A 20442-nucleotide genomic window follows, 5' to 3' on the forward strand; every position below is an offset into this window, starting at 1 on the left:
ATCATAAATGGGATTGGACAAAGTCAGCATGGGTTTACGAAAGGGAAATCATGCTTAACAAATCTAACTGAGATTTTTGAGGATGTAACTAGTAGAATAGATAAGGGAGAACCAGTGGATGCAGTGTATTTGGATTTTCAGAAGGTTTTTGATAAGGTCCCACTTAAGAGGTTAGTGTCAAAAATTAAAGCACATGGGATTGGGGGTAATATACTGGCATGGATTGAGAATTGGTTGACAGACAGGAAACAGAGAGTAGGAATAAACGGGTCTTTTTCCGGGTGGCAGGCAGAGACTAGTGGGGTACCGCAGGAATCAGTGCTTGGGCCCCAGCTATTCACAATATATATTAATGACTTGGGTAAGGGAACTAAATCTAACATTTCCAAGTTTGCAGATGACACAAAGCTGGGGGGGGGGATTGTGAGCTGTGAGGAGGATGCAAAGAGGCTCCAATGTGATTTGGACAAGTTGGGTGAGTGGGCAAATGCATAGCAGATGCAGTATAATGTGGATATATGTGAGGTTATCCACTTTGGCTGTAAAAACAGAGATTATTATCTGAATGTTGATAGATTGGGAAAGGGGGAGGTGCAATGAGACCTGGGTGTCCTTGTACATCAGTCGCTGAAAGCAAGCATTCAGGTGCAGCAAGCAGTTAGGAAGACGCATGGTATGTTAGCCTTCACTGCGATTTGAGTACAGGAGCAAGGATGTCTTACTGCAGTTATACAGGGTTTTGATGAGACCATATCTGGAGTATTGTGTGCAGTTTTGGTCTCCTTATCTGAGGAAGGATGTTCTTGCCATGGAGAGAGTGCAAAGAAGATTTACTAGGCTGATTCCTGGGATGGCAGGATTGACTTATGAGGAGAGATTGGGTCGACTAGGCCGATATTCACTAGAGTTTAGAAGAATGAGGTGGGATCTCATAGAAACCTATAAAATTCTAACAGGACTAGGCGGGCTAGATGGAGGGAGGATGTTGCCGATGGCTGGGGAGTCCAGAACCAGGGGTCACAGTCTCAGGATACAGGGTATGCCATGTAGAACCGAGATAAGGAGAATTTTCTTCACTCAGAGGGTGGTGAACCTGTGGAATTCTCTACCGCAGACTGCAGTGGAGGCCAAGTCATTAAATATATTCAAGAAGGAGATAGATATATTTCTTAATGCCAAAGAGATCAAGGGATATGGGGAGAAAGCGGGAACAGGGTACTGAATTAGACGATCAGCCATTATCTTTTTTGAATGGCGGAGTAGGCCCAAAGGGCGGAATGGCCTACTCCTGCTGCTATTTTCTATGTTTCTATGTATTAGCATGGATTAAAGACTGGTTAACAGACAGAAAACAAAGAGTAGGAATAAACGGGTATTTTTCAGGTTGGCAGGCTGTGATTAGCGGGGTACTGCAAAGATCAGTGTTTGGGCCTCAGCTATTTACAATTTATATCAATTACTTAAATGAGGGGACCGAGTGTATTGTATCAAAGTTTGCTGATGATACAATGATAGGTGGGAAAGTAAATTGTGAGGACGACGCAAAGACGCTGAAAAGGGATAAAGTCAGGATAAGTAAGTGGGCAAGAACATGGCTGACGGAATATAATGCAGGGAAGTATGAAGCTATCCACATTGGAAGAAAACATAGAAAAGCAGAATATTATTTAAATAGTGCGAGACTGGGAAATGTTGGTATTCAGAGGGACCTGGGTGTTCTTGTACATGAATCACAGAAAGTTAACACGCAGGTACAACAAGCAATTAGGAAATCTTTTATTACAAAGTAATTGAATTTTAAGAGTGAAGAAGTCTTACTGCAATGGTATAGGGCTTTGGTGAGAACACACCGGTAGTACTGTGTACACTTTTGGCCCCCTTACCTAAAGCTTTGGAGGGAGTGCAGCAAAGGTTCACTAGACTAATTCCTGGAATGACGGGATTGTCCTATGAGGAGCGATTGAATAGAATGGGCCTGTATTTGTAATATAATGTGTTATATTGGACATTGGGTTGTTACTAGGTTAATATGCTAATCATACTGTGTACCTCATTACAGGAAGTGATGTAACACCATGTGGCATGGATCCCTCGTGCAGTCTCTTGGAAGATGTAAGCAGTAAGATGTGTTTCAACAAAGCTACTGTTTCTTTTAACTCAGCAGACTCTTTAGATATTCTGCATTACACTAACAATACTCAGAATATTTCATGCTGGCAGCTGGTGAAGAATAATGATGTAAAAGTCCCTACCTTTGCTGGAAAGTTTTGAGAAAGTCGCAGGCCTCAATCAAGTTGAGGCATGGCCGAAATGGTATCGGAGATTTGCCAGATATCGCAACACAACAGGTCTCACAGTGAATGAGGAAGTAATCAAAGAACTTGATACATACTTTAATCTGAGAAAGAATATCATTGTTGAGCGGGTAAATTTAACAAATGTACCCAATGTCAAGGGGAAAGTATTAATGCATTTATAAACAACCTGCATAAACTTGCAGAGGACTGAGTTTGGTAGCTTGAAAGATGAACTGATCAGAGACAGGATTGTCATAGGAGTGTTGGATGGCACCTTGTCTGACCACTTGCAGTCAAGAGGTGACCTAACCTTAGCAAAAGCAATCCAACTGAGCAGACAAGCAGGCGTCAGGAAACAGAATCGATCCTTGGTTCAAGGTGACAGGGAAAGTCCCATCTCGAAAGCAGCCAACTCGGTAGAGTTTGTTAAATATAAAAAATGAAAAGCAGGCGTTAAAAAGCCGGGAAGACAGGAGCAGCGATTATCGGCAGCCCAAGCTAACTGCAGTAGTTGTGGCTGAGAGACGCAGGCAGGAAAACTGACCCGCCAAAGAGGCCAAGTGTCATCAGAAAGATGGGCTTCCAGGCTGTGTGCCGTAGCAAAAAGCCGGTACAGAATACGCTTAAAGGGAAGCCTTCAAAAGGTGGCAAGATCCATGAAGTAGAGGATATCCATGATATTGAGGTGCCTTTCCTTGGAGAGATCCAGGAACCAAGCAGAGGTTGCTGGAGTGCAGAGATCCTAGTAGAGTGAAACAAGATATAGTTTAAGTTAGATAAATAAAAGCAAAACACCGCAGATGCTGGAAATCTGAAATAAAAACAAGAAATGCTGGAAATACTCAGCAGGTCTGGCAGCATCTGTGGAGAGAGAAGCAGAGTTAACATTTCAGGTCAGTGACCCTTCAACAGGACTAGGGAAGCTGAAGACAGCATACCACATAACTCTACATCTAGATATAAAGGCAGTGTGCCTGTTTACACCCAAAAAAGTTCCTCACCCACTCTTGCCAAAAGAAGGAAATTGACTCGATTTCACCTGCGACAGAACCTACAAGCTAGTGCTCACTGATGGTCCCAGTGCCAAAATCCAATGAATCTATCAGAATTTGCATTGATCTTACACAGCTAAACAAAACAGCTGAACACAAAGTTCATCCTATGTTGTCTGTGCACAAGAGTTTAGCTAAATTGGGAGAGAGTTCAATCTTCATGAAGCTAGATGCAAGTGGTGGTTTTGGGAACTCCCCCTCGATGAACAGTCCAGGTTGCTCACAACCTTCATTACTTCATTTGGAAGGTTTTGTTTCAACAGACTAACCTTTGGTTTCACATCAATGCCTGAGGACAATGTCAGGCATCTAGAAGGACTGGATAGAGTCATGTGTCATATGGATGATGGCTTGATCCATGGATCCACTCATACAGAACATGACACCAGAGTGAGCGCTGTGCTGCAACACCTAGAGGAAGCAGGACTTACACTCAAAAACAAATGTGAATTCTCACAGTCAACTGGCAAGTTCCTTGGACATATTGTGGATGCATCTGGTATCAGAGTTGATCCACAGAAGCCAAGAGCAATCAAGGAGTTTCCAGCTCCTCGCAATGTGACAGAACTACAGAGATTCATGGGTATGGTAAACCAAGTCAGAAGGTTTCTGCCAAACCTAGCTATTGTCAATGAGCCACTACATCAGCTGTTGCGACAGGACAATACATGGTGCTGGGAGGAAGCACAACAGAGATCTTTTGAGAAAATCAAAGAAATGCTTATATAACCTGATGTGTTAGCTAACTACGACCCAGAGCTACCCAGTATCATTGCTGCAGATGTATCGTCTACAGGACTGGGAGTTGTACTCTTTTAGATACAGATGGATGGAAAGTGCAGACCAATTTATTATGCATTCCGTTCACTGACAGAGACGGAACAGAGATATGCAGTGATAGACAAAGAAGCAATAGCAGCTACACGGGCTTATGAGAAGTTTGCAGATTATGTTCTTGGTCTTCACTTCAAGGTAAGAGACAGACCAGAAACCCTTGATAACTCTCTTAAATTCGAAGGAGTTAGCAAAAATGCCGCCACGAGCACAACGATTCAGTCTGAGGATGATGAGGTTTGATGCAAAGGCAAGAGTATGTTCCGGGAAAACAGATTACAGCGGATGCTTTGTCCTGCATTCCAGTGGCAAGACCTGAACAAGGTGCTGTATTCCTTGTTGAAGAGGTAGAAACCTATGCATCAACAACAACCATAACCCTACCAGCAACAATTTAAAATCAGAGATGCACAGAAATCTGATGAAGAATGTGCTCAGGTCAAGAGAGTACTGTGTCAAAGGATGGCCAGCACACATGCCACATGATCCCATTCTCAGACAGTACTATGAACAGAGAGGACATCTCAGTGTAGTTGATGATTTACTCATCTATATCGAGAGATTGGTCATTCCGAGAGTTCTGAGACTTGACATACTACAAAGATTGCTCAAAGGACATTCGGGCATCACAAAATGTTGAGCCAGAGCAAGATATTCTGTTTGGTGGCCAGGTCTCTCAAAATCACCAGAAGAGATGATATCAAGATGTATTACTTGTGCTATTCATCGTCAGGAGACAAAAGAACTGTTAATGTCATCGTCCTTTTCCATCGCGTCCGCGGGAATGTCTTGGGATGGACTTTTTTGAACATCGAGGTAAAATGTTCTTGATCATAATAGTAGACTATTATTCCAGATGGATAGAAGTCAAGCAACTGCAGGGTCATATTTCTGAAGCAGTAATTACATCATTGATGCAGATATTTGCAACACATGGAATCCCAGACCTTGTAATCTCAGACAATGGACTGCAGTTTGCCAACGAATACTTTGAAGAGTTCACAGTATTATATGGATTTGTTCTTACCACCAGCTCACCACGATACCCTCAAGCCAACGGTGAAGCAGAAAGAGGAGTGTGTACAGTGAAAGTATTGCTTAAGAAGAATGATGATATCCAACTTGCACTTCTAAGCTATCGTTCAACTCCACTCCAAAATGGTCTAGTGCCATGTGAATGCCTAATGGGAAGAAGATAGAAAAACACAACTTCCTACTCTCAGACACACACTCATGCCACAAGTACGAGCTGATGACTTGGATAAAATGAGAGAGAAAGAGGACAAAGATCATTCCAACCAGATGCGGAACTATGATAAACGTCACAAGACATGAAACCTACCAGACGTTCAACCAGGAGAGCCAGTTTGGAGTAAAAACATAAAGTGCTGGAAATACTCAGCAGGACTGACAGCATCTGTGGAGAGAGAAGCAGAGTTAACACTTCAGGTCTGTGACCTTTCATCAGAACCAGTTTGGATCCAATATCAAGCTTGTTATGGAGAAGTGGTTGAACAGGCACCACATCCATGCTCCTACCTTATCCAAACAGAGCATGGTATGCTAAGACGGAATAGATGTGCACTGGTGGCTATACAGAAGCTGATTCCTATCCAGGGGAATAAGTTATCTCCAAAATCTAATGGACCAGAGATGCTGCATTCATCCTCCAATCCAGATGAGAACCCGAATGGTGAACCCTGAGTCATCTACTAATTCCACTCTTACACAGCAGAGTCTGGGAGACCACTTAGAGGAGTCAAAACGTCAATCCCCTCCAAAGGAGAAGAGGACTCGTTCCGGTAGACTTGTGAAATCACCACAGCGATTGTCCATGCAGAAAACAGAGACTTGGGGGAGATGTAGTATAATGTAAAGGCCTGCTCGGGTATTAAATTAAAACCCAACCACAGCCAAACCAAACCCGACTGGAGCCCGTGTCCTTTAATTTTTTTTCATGCCCAACCCGACCCAAATATTGCAACGAATGGAATCCACAGTAATCAGCAGTAATTATAGGAGTCATTTGCACACCAAGAAGTGGGAAAATCACTTGCTGAAATGTAATAATGCATTTATTTATAGAACACGGGTTCGGGTCAGGTAGCCAGGCTTTAGCACTTTCTGTTTTTATTTCAGATGTCCACCATCCGCAGTATTTTGCTTTTATTTTAGTATAATGTGTTATATTGGACATTGGATTGTTACTGGGTTAATATGCTAATCATACTGTGTACATCATCACAGGAAGTGATGTAACACCATGTAGTATGGATCCCTCATGCAGTCTCTTGGCAGTAAGCCATAACAGAGACATGTTTCCAGAAAGCTCCTGTTTCTTTGAACTCTGCAGGCTCTTTAGATATTCTGTACTAGACTAACAATATTCTCTGGTATTTAGAAGAATAAGAGTGATCTCATTGAAACGTGTAAAATTCTTAAGGGATTTGACAGGGTAGATACTGAGAGGATGTTTCCTCTGGCTGAGAAATCTAGAATAAGGGGTTAGCCATTTAGGACTGAAATAAGCAATTTCTTTACTCAAATGGTTGTGAATCTTTAGAATTCTTTCACCAAAAGAACAAGGGATGCTCAGTCATTGAGTATATTAAAAAGAGAGTAAACAAAAAACTTGTATTTACATAGCCCCTTGTACAACCACCAGACATTGCAAAGCAAATGAATTACTTTTGAAGTGTAGTCACTGTTGTAATATAGGAAAGACAGAGATTGAGGATTTTTGGATACTAAGAGAATTAAAACATAGGGGGATAGTGCAGAAAGGTGGAGTTGATGTAGAATATCAGCCATGATCATATTGCCCGGTGGTGCAGACTCGAAAGGCCTACTCCTGCTCCAATTCTTATGTTCTAGGATGACAATCAGGAGGCTGATAAGTGGGCCAATAATGACCAAAAAGTAAACTAATCATAATTCCCAAGATGAGATTTTATGGAGAGAATATAATCAAGGATTTATAAACTGAATAAAAGGAAATAACTATCTCCAATTCGCAACGAGACAGTGTTTTAGTCTCATTTTATATTCCACTTGCCTAATCTCCTTCTGCCGCCCTTGATCAGAACGCACGCGCCGCTGTCATAGCGCTGACTTACTGCGCATGGGCGGCCGGCCGGCAGAGTGCGCGAGCGGAATTGACGTAAGAAAGCGGCGCGAAGGACCCACCAGTCAGACCCTAACCGGCAATGGACGATGAGGAGGAGACTTACCGACTGTGGAAGATCCGGAAAACCATAATGCAGGTAGAGGTAGTAGGCGCTGGGGTCTCGCTTGTGGGTTTACTGCAGGGCCGGAGGAGCTGGGCCCAACTGGGGTTTGCGGGGGTGTGGCGAGTAGTGTGAGAGCTGGAGTGTTAACCCCCCTTCCCCCCCCCCCGCACCACCTCTTCACCCCCCCCCCCCCCGCACCACCTCTTCACCCCCCCCCCCCCCGCACCACCTCTTCACCCCCCCCCCCCGCACCACCTCTTCACCCCCCCCCCCCCGCACCACCTCTTCACCCCCCCCCCCCGCACCACCTCTTCACCCCCCCCCCCCGCACCACCTCTTCACCCCCCCCCCCCCGCACCACCTCTTCACCCCCCCCCGCACCACCTCTTCACCCCCCCCGCACCACCTCTTCACCCCCCCCGCACCACCTCTTCACCCCCCCCGCACCACCTCTTCACCCCCCCCGCACCACCTCTTCACCCCCCCCGCACCACCTCTTCACCCCCCCCCGCACCACCTCTTCACCCCCCCCCGCACCACCTCTTCACCCCCCCCCGCACCACCTCTTCACCCCCCCCGCACCACCTCTTCACCCCCCCCCGCACCACCTCTTCACCCCCCCCCGCACCACCTCTTCACCCCCCCCCGCACCACCTCTTCACCCCCCCCCGCACCACCTCTTCACCCCCCCCCGCACCACCTCTTCACCCCCCCCCGCACCACCTCTTCACCCCCCCCCGCACCACCTCTTCACCCCCCCCCGCACCACCTCTTCACCCCCCCCCGCACCACCTCTTCACCCCCCCCCGCACCACCTCTTCACCCCCCCCCGCACCACCTCTTCACCCCCCCCCGCACCACCTCTTCACCCCCCCCCGCACCACCTCTTCACCCCCCCCCCGCACCACCTCTTCACCCCCCCCCCGCACCACCTCTTCACCCCCCCCCGCACCACCTCTTCACCCCCCCCCGCACCACCTCTTCACCCCCCCCCGCACCACCTCTTCACCCCCCCCCGCACCACCTCTTCACCCCCCCCCGCACCACCTCTTCACCCCCCCCCCGCACCACCTCTTCACCCCCCCCCGCACCACCTCTTCACCCCCCCCCGCACCACCTCTTCACCCCCCCCCGCACCACCTCTTCACCCCCCCCCGCACCACCTCTTCACCCCCCCCCGCACCACCTCTTCACCCCCCCCCGCACCACCTCTTCACCCCCCCCCGCACCACCTCTTCACCCCCCCCCGCACCACCTCTTCACCCCCCCCCGCACCACCTCTTCACCCCCCCCCGCACCACCTCTTCACCCCCCCCCGCACCACCTCTTCACCCCCCCCCGCACCACCTCTTCACCCCCCCCCGCACCACCTCTTCACCCCCCCCCGCACCACCTCTTCACCCCCCCCCGCACCACCTCTTCACCCCCCCCCGCACCACCTCTTCACCCCCCCCCGCACCACCTCTTCACCCCCCCCCGCACCACCTCTTCACCCCCCCCCGCACCACCTCTTCACCCCCCCCCGCACCACCTCTTCACCCCCCCCCGCACCACCTCTTCACCCCCCCCCGCACCACCTCTTCACCCCCCCCCGCACCACCTCTTCACCCCCCCCCGCACCACCTCTTCACCCCCCCCCGCACCACCTCTTCACCCCCCCCGCACCACCTCTTCACCCCCCCCCGCACCACCTCTTCACCCCCCCCCGCACCACCTCTTCACCCCCCCCCGCACCACCTCTTCACCCCCCCCCGCACCACCTCTTCACCCCCCCCCGCACCACCTCTTCACCCCCCCCCGCACCACCTCTTCACCCCCCCCCGCACCACCTCTTCACCCCCCCCCGCACCACCTCTTCACCCCCCCCCGCACCACCTCTTCACCCCCCCCCGCACCACCTCTTCACCCCCCCCCGCACCACCTCTTCACCCCCCCCCGCACCACCTCTTCACCCCCCCCCGCACCACCTCTTCACCCCCCCCCGCACCACCTCTTCACCCCCCCCCGCACCACCTCTTCACCCCCCCCCCGCACCACCTCTTCACCCCCCCCCCGCACCACCTCTTCACCCCCCCCCCGCACCACCTCTTCACCCCCCCCCGCACCACCTCTTCACCCCCCCCCGCACCACCTCTTCACCCCCCCCCGCACCACCTCTTCACCCCCCCCCGCACCACCTCTTCACCCCCCCCCGCACCACCTCTTCACCCCCCCCCGCACCACCTCTTCACCCCCCCCCGCACCACCTCTTCACCCCCCCCCGCACCACCTCTTCACCCCCCCCCGCACCACCTCTTCACCCCCCCCCGCACCACCTCTTCACCCCCCCCCGCACCACCTCTTCACCCCCCCCCGCACCACCTCTTCACCCCCCCCCGCACCACCTCTTCACCCCCCCCCGCACCACCTCTTCACCCCCCCCCGCACCACCTCTTCACCCCCCCCCGCACCACCTCTTCACCCCCCCCCGCACCACCTCTTCACCCCCCCCCGCACCACCTCTTCACCCCCCCCCGCACCACCTCTTCACCCCCCCCCGCACCACCTCTTCACCCCCCCCCGCACCACCTCTTCACCCCCCCCCGCACCACCTCTTCACCCCCCCCCGCACCACCTCTTCACCCCCCCCCGCACCACCTCTTCACCCCCCCCCGCACCACCTCTTCACCCCCCCCCGCACCACCTCTTCACCCCCCCCCGCACCACCTCTTCACCCCCCCCCGCACCACCTCTTCACCCCCCCCCGCACCACCTCTTCACCCCCCCCCGCACCACCTCTTCACCCCCCCCCGCACCACCTCTTCACCCCCCCCCGCACCACCTCTTCACCCCCCCCCGCACCACCTCTTCACCCCCCCCCGCACCACCTCTTCACCCCCCCCCGCACCACCTCTTCACCCCCCCCCGCACCACCTCTTCACCCCCCCCCGCACCACCTCTTCACCCCCCCCCGCACCACCTCTTCACCCCCCCCCGCACCACCTCTTCACCCCCCCCCGCACCACCTCTTCACCCCCCCCCGCACCACCTCTTCACCCCCCCCCGCACCACCTCTTCACCCCCCCCCGCACCACCTCTTCACCCCCCCCCGCACCACCTCTTCACCCCCCCCCGCACCACCTCTTCACCCCCCCCCCGCACCACCTCTTCACCCCCCCCCCGCACCACCTCTTCACCCCCCCCCCGCACCACCTCTTCACCCCCCCCCCGCACCACCTCTTCACCCCCCCCCGCACCACCTCTTCACCCCCCCCCGCACCACCTCTTCACCCCCCCCCGCACCACCTCTTCACCCCCCCCCGCACCACCTCTTCACCCCCCCCCGCACCACCTCTTCACCCCCCCCCGCACCACCTCTTCACCCCCCCCCGCACCACCTCTTCACCCCCCCCCGCACCACCTCTTCACCCCCCCCCGCACCACCTCTTCACCCCCCCCCGCACCACCTCTTCACCCCCCCCCGCACCACCTCTTCACCCCCCCCCGCACCACCTCTTCACCCCCCCCCGCACCACCTCTTCACCCCCCCCCGCACCACCTCTTCACCCCCCCCCGCACCACCTCTTCACCCCCCCCCGCACCACCTCTTCACCCCCCCCCGCACCACCTCTTCACCCCCCCCCGCACCACCTCTTCACCCCCCCCCGCACCACCTCTTCACCCCCCCCCGCACCACCTCTTCACCCCCCCCCGCACCACCTCTTCACCCCCCCCCGCACCACCTCTTCACCCCCCCCCGCACCACCTCTTCACCCCCCCCCGCACCACCTCTTCACCCCCCCCCGCACCACCTCTTCACCCCCCCCCGCACCACCTCTTCACCCCCCCCCGCACCACCTCTTCACCCCCCCCCGCACCACCTCTTCACCCCCCCCCCACCTCTTCACCCCCCCCCCCCCGCACCACCTCTTCACCCTTCACCCCCCCCCCCCGCACCACCTCTTCACCCCCCCCCCGCACCACCTCTTCACCCCCCCCCCGCACCACCTCTTCACCCCCCCCCCGCACCACCTCTTCACCTCCCCCCCCCGCACCACCTCTTCACCGCCCTCCCCCCGGGCCAGTTTAAAAGATGAGTGCGGGAACAGGGCCTAGCAGAGGTTTGCAGAGCCCGAGGTGGTGTTGAGAGCTGGTGTGTTGCCCCCACCCCACATCCTCCACTACCCTTCCAGACACTGTATTTAACTCTCAACTAATCTCACCTCTGGTTATTCTGCTAATTGCCTTAAATCTATGTCTGTGACCTTACTGCCAGTTGAATGATTACTCCATCTATATTGTGTAAAAACCAGTCATAATTTTTAACACCTGTTAAAACTCTATGTTGGGGTGTTTTCTTGCTCCAAGCTGTGTTAATGTTAAACTTGAACTGCAAATTCTGTGCCAACTGACTCCAAAGTAATGTTAAGATAGACTCTCTCAAGAAGACAATCAACTTCCTTCCAGAGTCACATCAGACCTTGATTCATTTGCATCTACCTGCACCTGCAGTGTCCCAAAGCCAAACCTCTTTGCACTCAGGCTGCAGTTGATTCTGAATTCACCTGTAGACTGTCAGGAATAAACCAGTTCCCACTTGTATGTGTGTCTTTCACTTACCATGATCACTGTTGCTTTCGGAATAATTACAGACAAATAGGAAATTGTCACCTTAAGGAAAATGTACTTAAAGGAATGCTTATCCTTTTGTAATTTGCAGCTTTGCCATGATCGTGGATATTTAGTGACACAAGATGAATTGGATCAGACACTGGAAGAATTTAGGGGTCAATTTGGAGATAAGCCAAGTGAAGGGCGGCCACGACGTTCAGACTTAACAGTGCTTGTTGCTCATAATGATGACCCCACTGATCAGATGTTTGTTTTCTTTCCAGGTACGCAACCTAAATTATTTGGCATTCTTATCTTTTTCCTCTGAATTTTAGGGTTGAATTAATCATAATCCTCCCCTGCCAGTCAGCACTATTATCATTAGCTTAGGGGAGTGGGGAGGGAAGGCACCATTGACCCATGTATATATTAGTTGATGCAGATATCCGTTCGTTTCAGTTAAGCAACCCGGATTGAATGCAAGAAGGAACATCTGCACCATCATGGTAGCTTCCCATCCTTCCTTGAGCAGAGATTAATAATATATTGTCCCTCTTTTCCCTAGAATCGCTTGCCTAGAGTTTGAGCTCTCATCTAGATATGAGCAGCACTCTGGCCTAGCTATTATCCTACTTCTAGTCCTCTACCCATGCTGCCTTCAATCAGCTGCTAAGCAACATGACAAGAACCCTGGAGCAATAGGCCTTTTGACTTATTTAATTGATGGGGCTGTGTATGTGTGCAAGTGCGTCTTTCACTAAATCCTCCTTCAGCATATATTTGACAGCAGATGACCTGATTGAGGTGTGTGTCCCTTTTATTCATGTTCTAAACAAGTGACCACACCCTTCTGAAGGAGTTGAATGACATTCTTTGCACATCACTGCTGGAACTTGATCTAGAAACAATACGGGATTAATTGTAACTTGTATGCTTATTTCTAATAAATTTTAAGCAATGTGCATGCAATTTCACGGTATCACAGAATTGTTGCAGTGCAGAAGGAGGCCATTTGGCCTGTCATGTGTACACCAGCTCTCTGAAAGAGCAGTTCACTCCATTCCATTCCCCTCCCTTCTCCCCGTAACCCTGCACATTCTTCCTTTTCATATAACAGTCTAATTCCCTTTCGAATGCTTCCGTTGAACCTGCCTTCACCACACTCAGGCAGCGCATTCCAGACCTTAACTACTCACTGCGTGAAGTTTTTCCTCATCACTTTTTTATGCCTGAATAAAAATACTAATGCCCACTTAAGTTTATTCTATTGTAAATAAATTATTTTCAGAATATTCCAGCTTGGCAAGATAAGAGTTTTACGTAACAGCCTTAGTGCAGTACTTAGCCTTGAAGGAAAAAATGTGCCAATGTAGATTTCCTTATGTCCGCCAGTTGCACTATGTAGTACATCTCCATAATTTTCGTGCATAACAAGCATATTGTTGCTTCTCCTAGCATTTCGTCCCATCAACTCTCTGGATATGTTTGAGACTGATGTAAAAATTGTTCATTTGTTATCAGAGGAGCCTAAAGTTGGAATCAAAACCATTAAAATGTACTGTCAACGCATGCAGGAAGAAAATATTACCAGAGCCATCATTGTGGTACAACAAGGGATGACGCCATCAGCAAAACAGGTACAAAATGGCAATGTAGTTATTATATTACAGAAACTTGCTATTAATGATTTTTCTCCTGTCAGCTGGTAATTTGTAAGTATTGAATCTTCAAATGAGTTGATGAAAACGTAAACTAAATCATCCAGATGTATTTTAAAATACAAATTCATGTCAAGATAGAAATTAGGTGGTGTAAGCAATCACCACCAGGTAAGGAGTTCAAATTCAAGGCCTGCCTGGTCCTTGAACCTAGCTACTTAACTGCTGTCCGTTGAAGACAGACTAGTAGATGAATGCCATTTGGTGAAATATTGTGCTCAGTGAGGTATGCTTCTCATGAATACCACCGTTAGCTAGCTTATGAATTGGCATGAAGGAGATGAATGGCACAGATCAGGTTGAAAGAAAGAAACTATTTCCGCTGGTTGGGGAATGTTAGGACTAGGGGGGGTAGTTTAGAAATTAGAGCCAGACCTTTCAGGAGTGAAATTGGGAAATAGTTCTACAAGCAAGAACTCTCCTGCAAATGGCAGTTGACTTGAGATCAATTGTTAATTTTAAAATTGAGAGTGATAGATTTTTGTTAACAATGATATCACCCCTTTAACAATGGCAGGTAAACAGAGTTGGATCGCAGATCAGCCGTGATCCCATAAATGACAGAACAGGCTCGAGCAGTGAAATGGCCTGCTCCTTTTTCTATGCTCCTAAGTCATACTTTTACTGGAAGAAAAGGAAAATGTCACTATCTTCGAATATACCATGTTAACTGTTGCACATGTATCAGTTTTGGATGCCTTTACACAATTTTGCAAGACTTTGTAAAGTGATTAAAAAGCAAGAGAGATGCTTCCCCACAGGAAAGGAAATCTCTTGTCAGCTTCTGAGTCTGTTTGACCTGCTTCCACTTTGTGGAGTGGTGTATTATACCAAGGCATAAAAGAGAAGTGAGATGCACGACTGTGGGAAATATCAGAAGGTTCTTGACAGCAAAATATGATCTGAACGTAAGCTTTAAGTTAAAGTATTAATGTTTCTATTTGATTTCTTACTTTTGCCCAGTCCCTTGTTGACATGGCTCCTAAGTACATTCTTGAGCAATTCTTGCAGCAGGAACTCCTAATTAACATTACAGAACATGAGGTAAGTTTGGAAAAGCCTATCTTTGAAATCAACGTGCGTTTAAAGAGTAAAGATACCATAAGCAGTGTCTGGCTGTAGTCATACGTTTAACCTAACTGTGTATCTGGTTTCATTTTTTTGAATGTGATAAATCCATCTAGTCAAATATGCTATCCTTCAGAATTGTATGTGTTTTTAATTTGTTCTGTATAATGTATGTAATTCTGGGTCATAGTGTAATCTTTGGTATTTGCTTGGTTTTGCTATTCAAAGCTATTTTTGGCTTCCCAGAGCCATAAATTTGCAAATTCTCCAGCAGAATGCTGTTTTTAAGTAAAAACAGAAAATGCTGGAAATAATCAGGTTTTGTATTGCTGTTTTTAAATGTTCTGCACAAGTATTGTACAAACCTTAATGTAAATCTTTAATAATTTTCAAAAATTAAGTTTTCATGTTTCAAGTTTTTACTTACACAGTTCTATTTCTTTGCTAGAAACTAAGGATCTCTGGTGCTTTAGAATGGTACTTCGAGTATATATAATGAAAGTAGTAACCTACAATGAAGTCCTGGATGTGGGAGGAATGCTGACCCAATATGTTTAAGTTTTGTGAACCTTCCACTAAAGTTCAAGTGTCAGGACAGTTGATATTTCTGCCTATTTCAGGTCCCTCAAGAAGAAATATTCCACTGATGCATCCAGGTCTCTGTGAGGTTTAGAGAGATGTATGCAATTCATTGGCTGTATTACGTATGTCCTGGAATGTTTCAAAGTGAATTTTTTTTTTTTGCTGCCAGTGACATTCCTTCGCGGAAAAAATAGAGATGATCTCAAAAAGAGGGAGAAGACAACTTAGCAGCCAATTCCGTTCTAATTGGAAGAAAAATATAAATTGAAAAATATTATAAATCTTGGAGTTGAAAAATAAATTTGCAAATTTGAAATCCTATTACAATTTTTCACCCCATGACCAAATAAACCAATATGGAATGTGGAATACATAACTCTTCTTTTCTATTGACATAATTAGGCACGTACTGGGGAAAGATTTTGAAAGAAATGGAAATAGAATACACGCATTGTCAGACTGTCTAAAGCAGAGCCTGTTTCTGTAAATGAATTTAATCCAGTTATGTATATTAGCTTGTTCCAGAGCACATTGTCATGACCAAGGAAGAAGTTACAGAGCTGCTGGCACGATAGTATCCTTTCTTGATGTTTACAATTCAACACATTTCTAATATTTCAAACGATAACTCTGCACTTATTTAAAATTGTGCTTTTCTATAGGCTACAATACCAATGTGAGAAACAAAGTTAATTGAGAGATTTGAACTTTAGCAGAATGTGGAGACTGAAGTTTGGTTCTTACTCTCTGCAATTTATTGTATACATGTTATTTAAAAGTCTAATTTATGTATAGTTTTCCAGTGTAGAATTGATGGTCTTCGTGCTGCCCTTTCATAACCTCTTGGATACTTCTCGTTTTTATTCCTTGTCTTGCAGCACCATAATGATCCCAGGCTACTTACTTATGCACTGTTTCCAGAAGCTTCTGTTTATGCTGTCCCCTAATCCAAGTGACCCACTGTCCCGCTCTGCAGGGGAGCACTGCACCTTTACTTGGTGCTTTTCTTTATGGCCTGGTTAAGATTTTTGAGCTGATCATGTGATGATATGGATTTTGAAACTCAAGTTTTTAAAAAAATAATTACCAACTTTCTCCCAACAGTCCTTCATTGGTGTAGACTCCTGACTGGCATTTGTTTCAATGGGATCCCCTCTGCTGTCTTGTCCAAGTGTCTTTTATTTTTGTCGGTGATGTCAGCCTTGAACATAAATGTTGGCAGGATATGTGATCATGTCAGGAAAAGGCACATATTTGCTCATCTGATTTCCACACACAGTCTTGCAGAGTGATCACCAGATAGTGGCCAAAAGCGGAAAACCTTTCCTAATTCGACAAAACTGAGGTGAAAAGCCAAATACTGTGGATGCTGGAAATCTGAAATAAAAACAGGAAATGCTGGAAATACTCAGCAGGTCTGGCAGCATCTGTGGAGAGAGAAGCAGAGTTAATGCATCAGGTCAGTTCTGATGAAGGGTTACTGACCTGAAACATTAACTCTGCTTCTCTCTCCACAGATGCTGCCAGACCTGCTGAGTATTTCCAGCATTTCCTGTTTAGTTAATGTTTCAGGTCTGTGACCCTGCATCAGAACTGAATGAAGGTCAGTCCTAGTACTCCTGCTGCCCAAGCAGAAATCAGATTGCTCAGTAGACTGTGGATCAAATCTGGAAGTTCTTGATCTTTGTGCTCAGCTACATCCATTCTCTTTTTCCTTGCTAGGGGGCGGCACAGTGGCGTAGTGATTAGCACTGCAGCCTCACAGCTCCAGCGACCCGGGTTCAGTTCTGGGTACTGTCTGGAGTTTGCAAGTTCTCCCTGTGACCACGTGGGTTTCCACAGAGTGCTCCCGGTTTCCTCACAAATCCAAAGACTTGCAGGTTGATAGGTAAATTGGCCATGGTAAATTGCCCCCAGTGTAGGTAGATGGTAGGAGAATTGAGGGAAGGTGGGGATGTGGTAGGGAATATGGGATTAATGTAGGATTAGTATAAATGGTTGTTGGTTGGCACAGACTCGGTGGGCCGCAGGGCCTGTTTCAGTGCCGAATCTCTCTTTGACTTTCTACCGCTGTTGCTCCCCTAGTACAATAAGCAGCTCTACATCCTTAAATATGAGGGTCAAAAGAAGGCCTACATTATGCACCACCTTCCATTTCTCATCCCTACCACTGCTGAAACCCTTATCTCTGCATTTGAGTTCAGCTGCCAAACACTCCTGTTCTCATCAAGCTTAATTAGCTCCCTATCTGCCAGTGCATTGATTTCAAAATCCTTGTACTCGTTTGCAAGTCTGTTCACTGCCTCGTCGCCTATCTCTGCAGATTTCTTCAACACTGTGATCCAGCACACAATTTCCACTGCTCCAACTGACTTCCTTTGCACCTCTATCCCTCCACTCCATCCTCAGCAGCAGAGTCTTCAGCTATCTCAACACCATGCTTTACAGTATTCTCAAATCTCTCCTGTTTCAAAAGCCTTCTTAAAACCTAACTCTTAGGTTTTGTCTTGTGTCACCATCCCTAGCCCTTCTCCCACCACTAATCGGTATACCATTATTCTCTAAATTCACCTCCATGAAGCACTTTGGGACATTTTGCTGCATTAAAATGCTATAAAATAGCACATTGCAGCCTGGATAAACTTTCGGAGCCATCAGGGAACCCTGGCATTTTCCTATTAACTCCAGTCAAAACTTTGGTTTGGTGTTTTGGAAGAATGAGAAGTGTCCTAGCAGGCCTGTTCCATCCAAACCCATCTTAAATTTACCAAGAACTTAATTTGGGGGACATGAGTGGAGGTTTGTTACTTTTTCAGCTTCATTGTTGTACTTTCTGTAATGAACATAGTTGTCCTTCAGTATAATTTGATCCCAGTTTTCCTGTTAATCTTGCTGTAGAACAATAATTAGAAATGATGTAAGATATTATACTTGAGGTAAATTGGAGATTAGCTGCAAATTAATAAACTTTCTGAGTGTGCTATAGCAGAGATCATTGCTATTCTGCAAGTTTAACATAACCGAGCAAAAGTTGTTGAGCAATGAAAACGGGCCTATTGGGACAAAACATTTAATCAGTAGCTCTGCATTTTGCTAAATAATCATTGTATGCCTTAAGTATGTTTCCTAGTAAATTAAAGGAGAGCCAATTGCCAAGAATACAAGCAGGTGATCCTGTGGCACGATACTTTGGATTGAAAAGAGGACAGGTTTGTTGCAATACATTGTACACTTCTTGAATCAACACGTTTAATTTGTGCATCATTGCTTCTGGTATGAGATCATATGAGTGGCACTTTTTTTTTTCCTATTTATAGGTGGTTAAGATTATAAGACCTAGTGAGACTGCAGGAAGATACATCACTTACAGACTTGTACAGTGAAGCATACTGTAAGTACATATGCAATTTTTGACAAATCTATACCTACTCATTTGTTCCTCATGCTTGTTGCATCCTATTAACAGCTAGTATTTGTAATTGTGGGAGAAAAGCCGATGGAAATAAAGGACATATTTACAAAACTATATTCTTTCCATCACATAAGTCGCATGCTCCACATTGGTAATATTGCTTGTCTCCTGTCCTACCTCAGATCATCTACTACTGAAACTCTTATCCATGTTTTTTATCACCTTCAGATCTGCCTATTCCTTCCTGGCATCTTCCTTTCCCTGAACTTCAACTCATCCAAAACTCTGCTCCTTGTATTTTATTACACATCAAGTTGTTGTAACACATACAAAATAGTTCACAGACTTTCTCTGATTGGATGCTAACTACATCTAGATGTTTGTAATTGAGAGCCTGTAAACGCATAATGTGCCCTAAAGAGTTATGATCTAAATTTTTCCACTCCAAGTGACAAGACTCTCTTAAAGCAGCTGACCAAGATATTGCAATTCTTTCATACTCCACACCAAAGGACACATCTGTAAGCAATTGCTCGCACCCTTGAAACTGGACTTTATCTTTGCATAGGCAATGTCTGGTAATGCATCATTGCTTATGTTTCATTCAGAACCTCCTATTACTGTATGTACTTTAATAGGTTTGACCTCCCAGACTTTGGATAATGGAAGAACAAATGCTTTGTTGGACTTTGGTTTAGATTATCGATGAAACATACTTTTAAAAAGTAACATAAGCAATAGCACTTTAGAAATTTAACTTGCACGCTCCATGGATGTTCCCTGTGCTAAATGGAAGAAGCTACTGCATGCCAACATTAATGTTCCCAGATTTTATTTGGTTTGATCCTAATTTTGGAATTTATCTTACTGGGTTCAGTCATATTTAACTGTAACATAAAATTTAGACACAATCTATAGATTAAATAGGGTGTATATCTTTACCCCTCAAGATTGCTGGAAAATTGACCTCTATTAGATAATTTTAGGTGTGTATCGTTGTTTAGTTCTAAGCGACAAGGCACATTAAAACCAGTTTGACAACATATGGCAGAAATATAGAGGAAAGGAAGTTCAGTAATCTTTCTGTCTTTGCTCTAGGCATGAAAATGACACCGATCAAAGAAGGCAAGCATTGAAAACTTGAAGCTGTCACTGCTTTGTACTGATTTCTAATTTGAGCAAAGGGTGGTCTTTCAGTTAGTTCTATAACTGCATATACCCTGTGATTTAGTCATTTTTTAAAATAAACTGTATTCATAAATCTTTGTCTTTTTGCTTAAGTGTTAGAATTTGGTTGATCAATATTTATTGAGCAGCAGAAATGTGTCTCACACACATTTTTCTCCTTTCCTACATGAAGGGGTTTAATACAGTTGGGCTGAATTTTATTAGCGCGCTGCGCTCTGAACTCTGCCTTCTGACATGGATGTGCCGCCGCCGAGCCCCCGCGATATTACGCGTGGGGGCTCATTTAAATAGAGGGGCGGAGCGGCTGCCCCCGATGATGGAGAGGGGCTAGCCACCATGTCCCCGGCAACGGTGTCTGCCGCCACTGCGCAGGTGCTGGCCCCATTTTTTAAAGAGCTTCAAGCCCTTCAGTAACATTTTAATATTTAAAGGTCTCTTTGAACCTCCTAAACTCTAAATCCCGTCTCCCAC

The 20442-nt window shown here is 47.4% G+C and overlaps 2 protein-coding genes across 5 annotated transcripts in view; one reads left to right on the top strand and one right to left on the bottom strand.

The window, feature by feature from the left end:
* LOC137351633 (phospholipid hydroperoxide glutathione peroxidase GPX4-like) overlaps positions 1-7310 on the bottom strand; it is a 43342-nt gene extending 36032 nt beyond the window's left edge. The window contains exon 1 of one of the 3 annotated variants that reach the window (XM_068016270.1): positions 7239-7310. The gene's annotated coding sequence lies outside the window, so the exon portion shown is untranslated. Of the gene's footprint in view, positions 1-2252; positions 2413-5525; positions 5601-7238 lie in introns of those variants that run through there. The other 2 variants (XM_068016271.1, XM_068016273.1) reach the window with 2 other exon arrangements.
* Positions 7311-7315: 5 nt separating this feature from the next.
* On the top strand, positions 7316-20044 carry LOC137351634 (DNA-directed RNA polymerases I, II, and III subunit RPABC1). 2 transcript variants are annotated; one of them, XM_068016274.1, is made up of 8 exons: positions 7317-7446; positions 12113-12287; positions 13525-13640; positions 14685-14765; positions 15887-15945; positions 18502-18580; positions 18689-18762; positions 19882-20044. In XM_068016274.1, the coding sequence occupies exons 1-7, from the start codon at positions 7390-7392 to the stop codon at positions 18752-18754; spliced, it is 633 nt and encodes a 210-aa protein (XP_067872375.1). In that variant the 5' UTR covers positions 7317-7389; the 3' UTR covers positions 18755-18762; positions 19882-20044. The 2 variants fall into 2 exon arrangements, with proteins under 2 accessions (XP_067872376.1, XP_067872375.1); XM_068016275.1 differs by lacking the exon at positions 14685-14765 and having other exon boundaries at positions 7316-7446.
* Positions 20045-20442: the final 398 nt, after the last annotated feature.

The sequence above is a fragment of the Heterodontus francisci genome, chromosome 36 (assembly GCF_036365525.1).
Source record: "Heterodontus francisci isolate sHetFra1 chromosome 36, sHetFra1.hap1, whole genome shotgun sequence".
Taxonomy (NCBI): Eukaryota; Metazoa; Chordata; class Chondrichthyes; order Heterodontiformes; family Heterodontidae; genus Heterodontus; species Heterodontus francisci.

Coding starts and splice junctions, on each gene's coding strand:
- LOC137351634 (XM_068016274.1), top strand. CDS start 7,390: ATGGACGATGAGGAGGAGACTTACCGACTGTGGAAGATCCGGAAAACC. Junction 13,641..14,684: donor TGACGCCATCAGCAAAACAG/GTACAAAATGGC, acceptor ACTTTTGCCCAG/TCCCTTGTTGACATGGCTCC. Junction 14,766..15,886: donor TTAACATTACAGAACATGAG/GTAAGTTTGGAA, acceptor TATGTATATTAG/CTTGTTCCAGAGCACATTGT.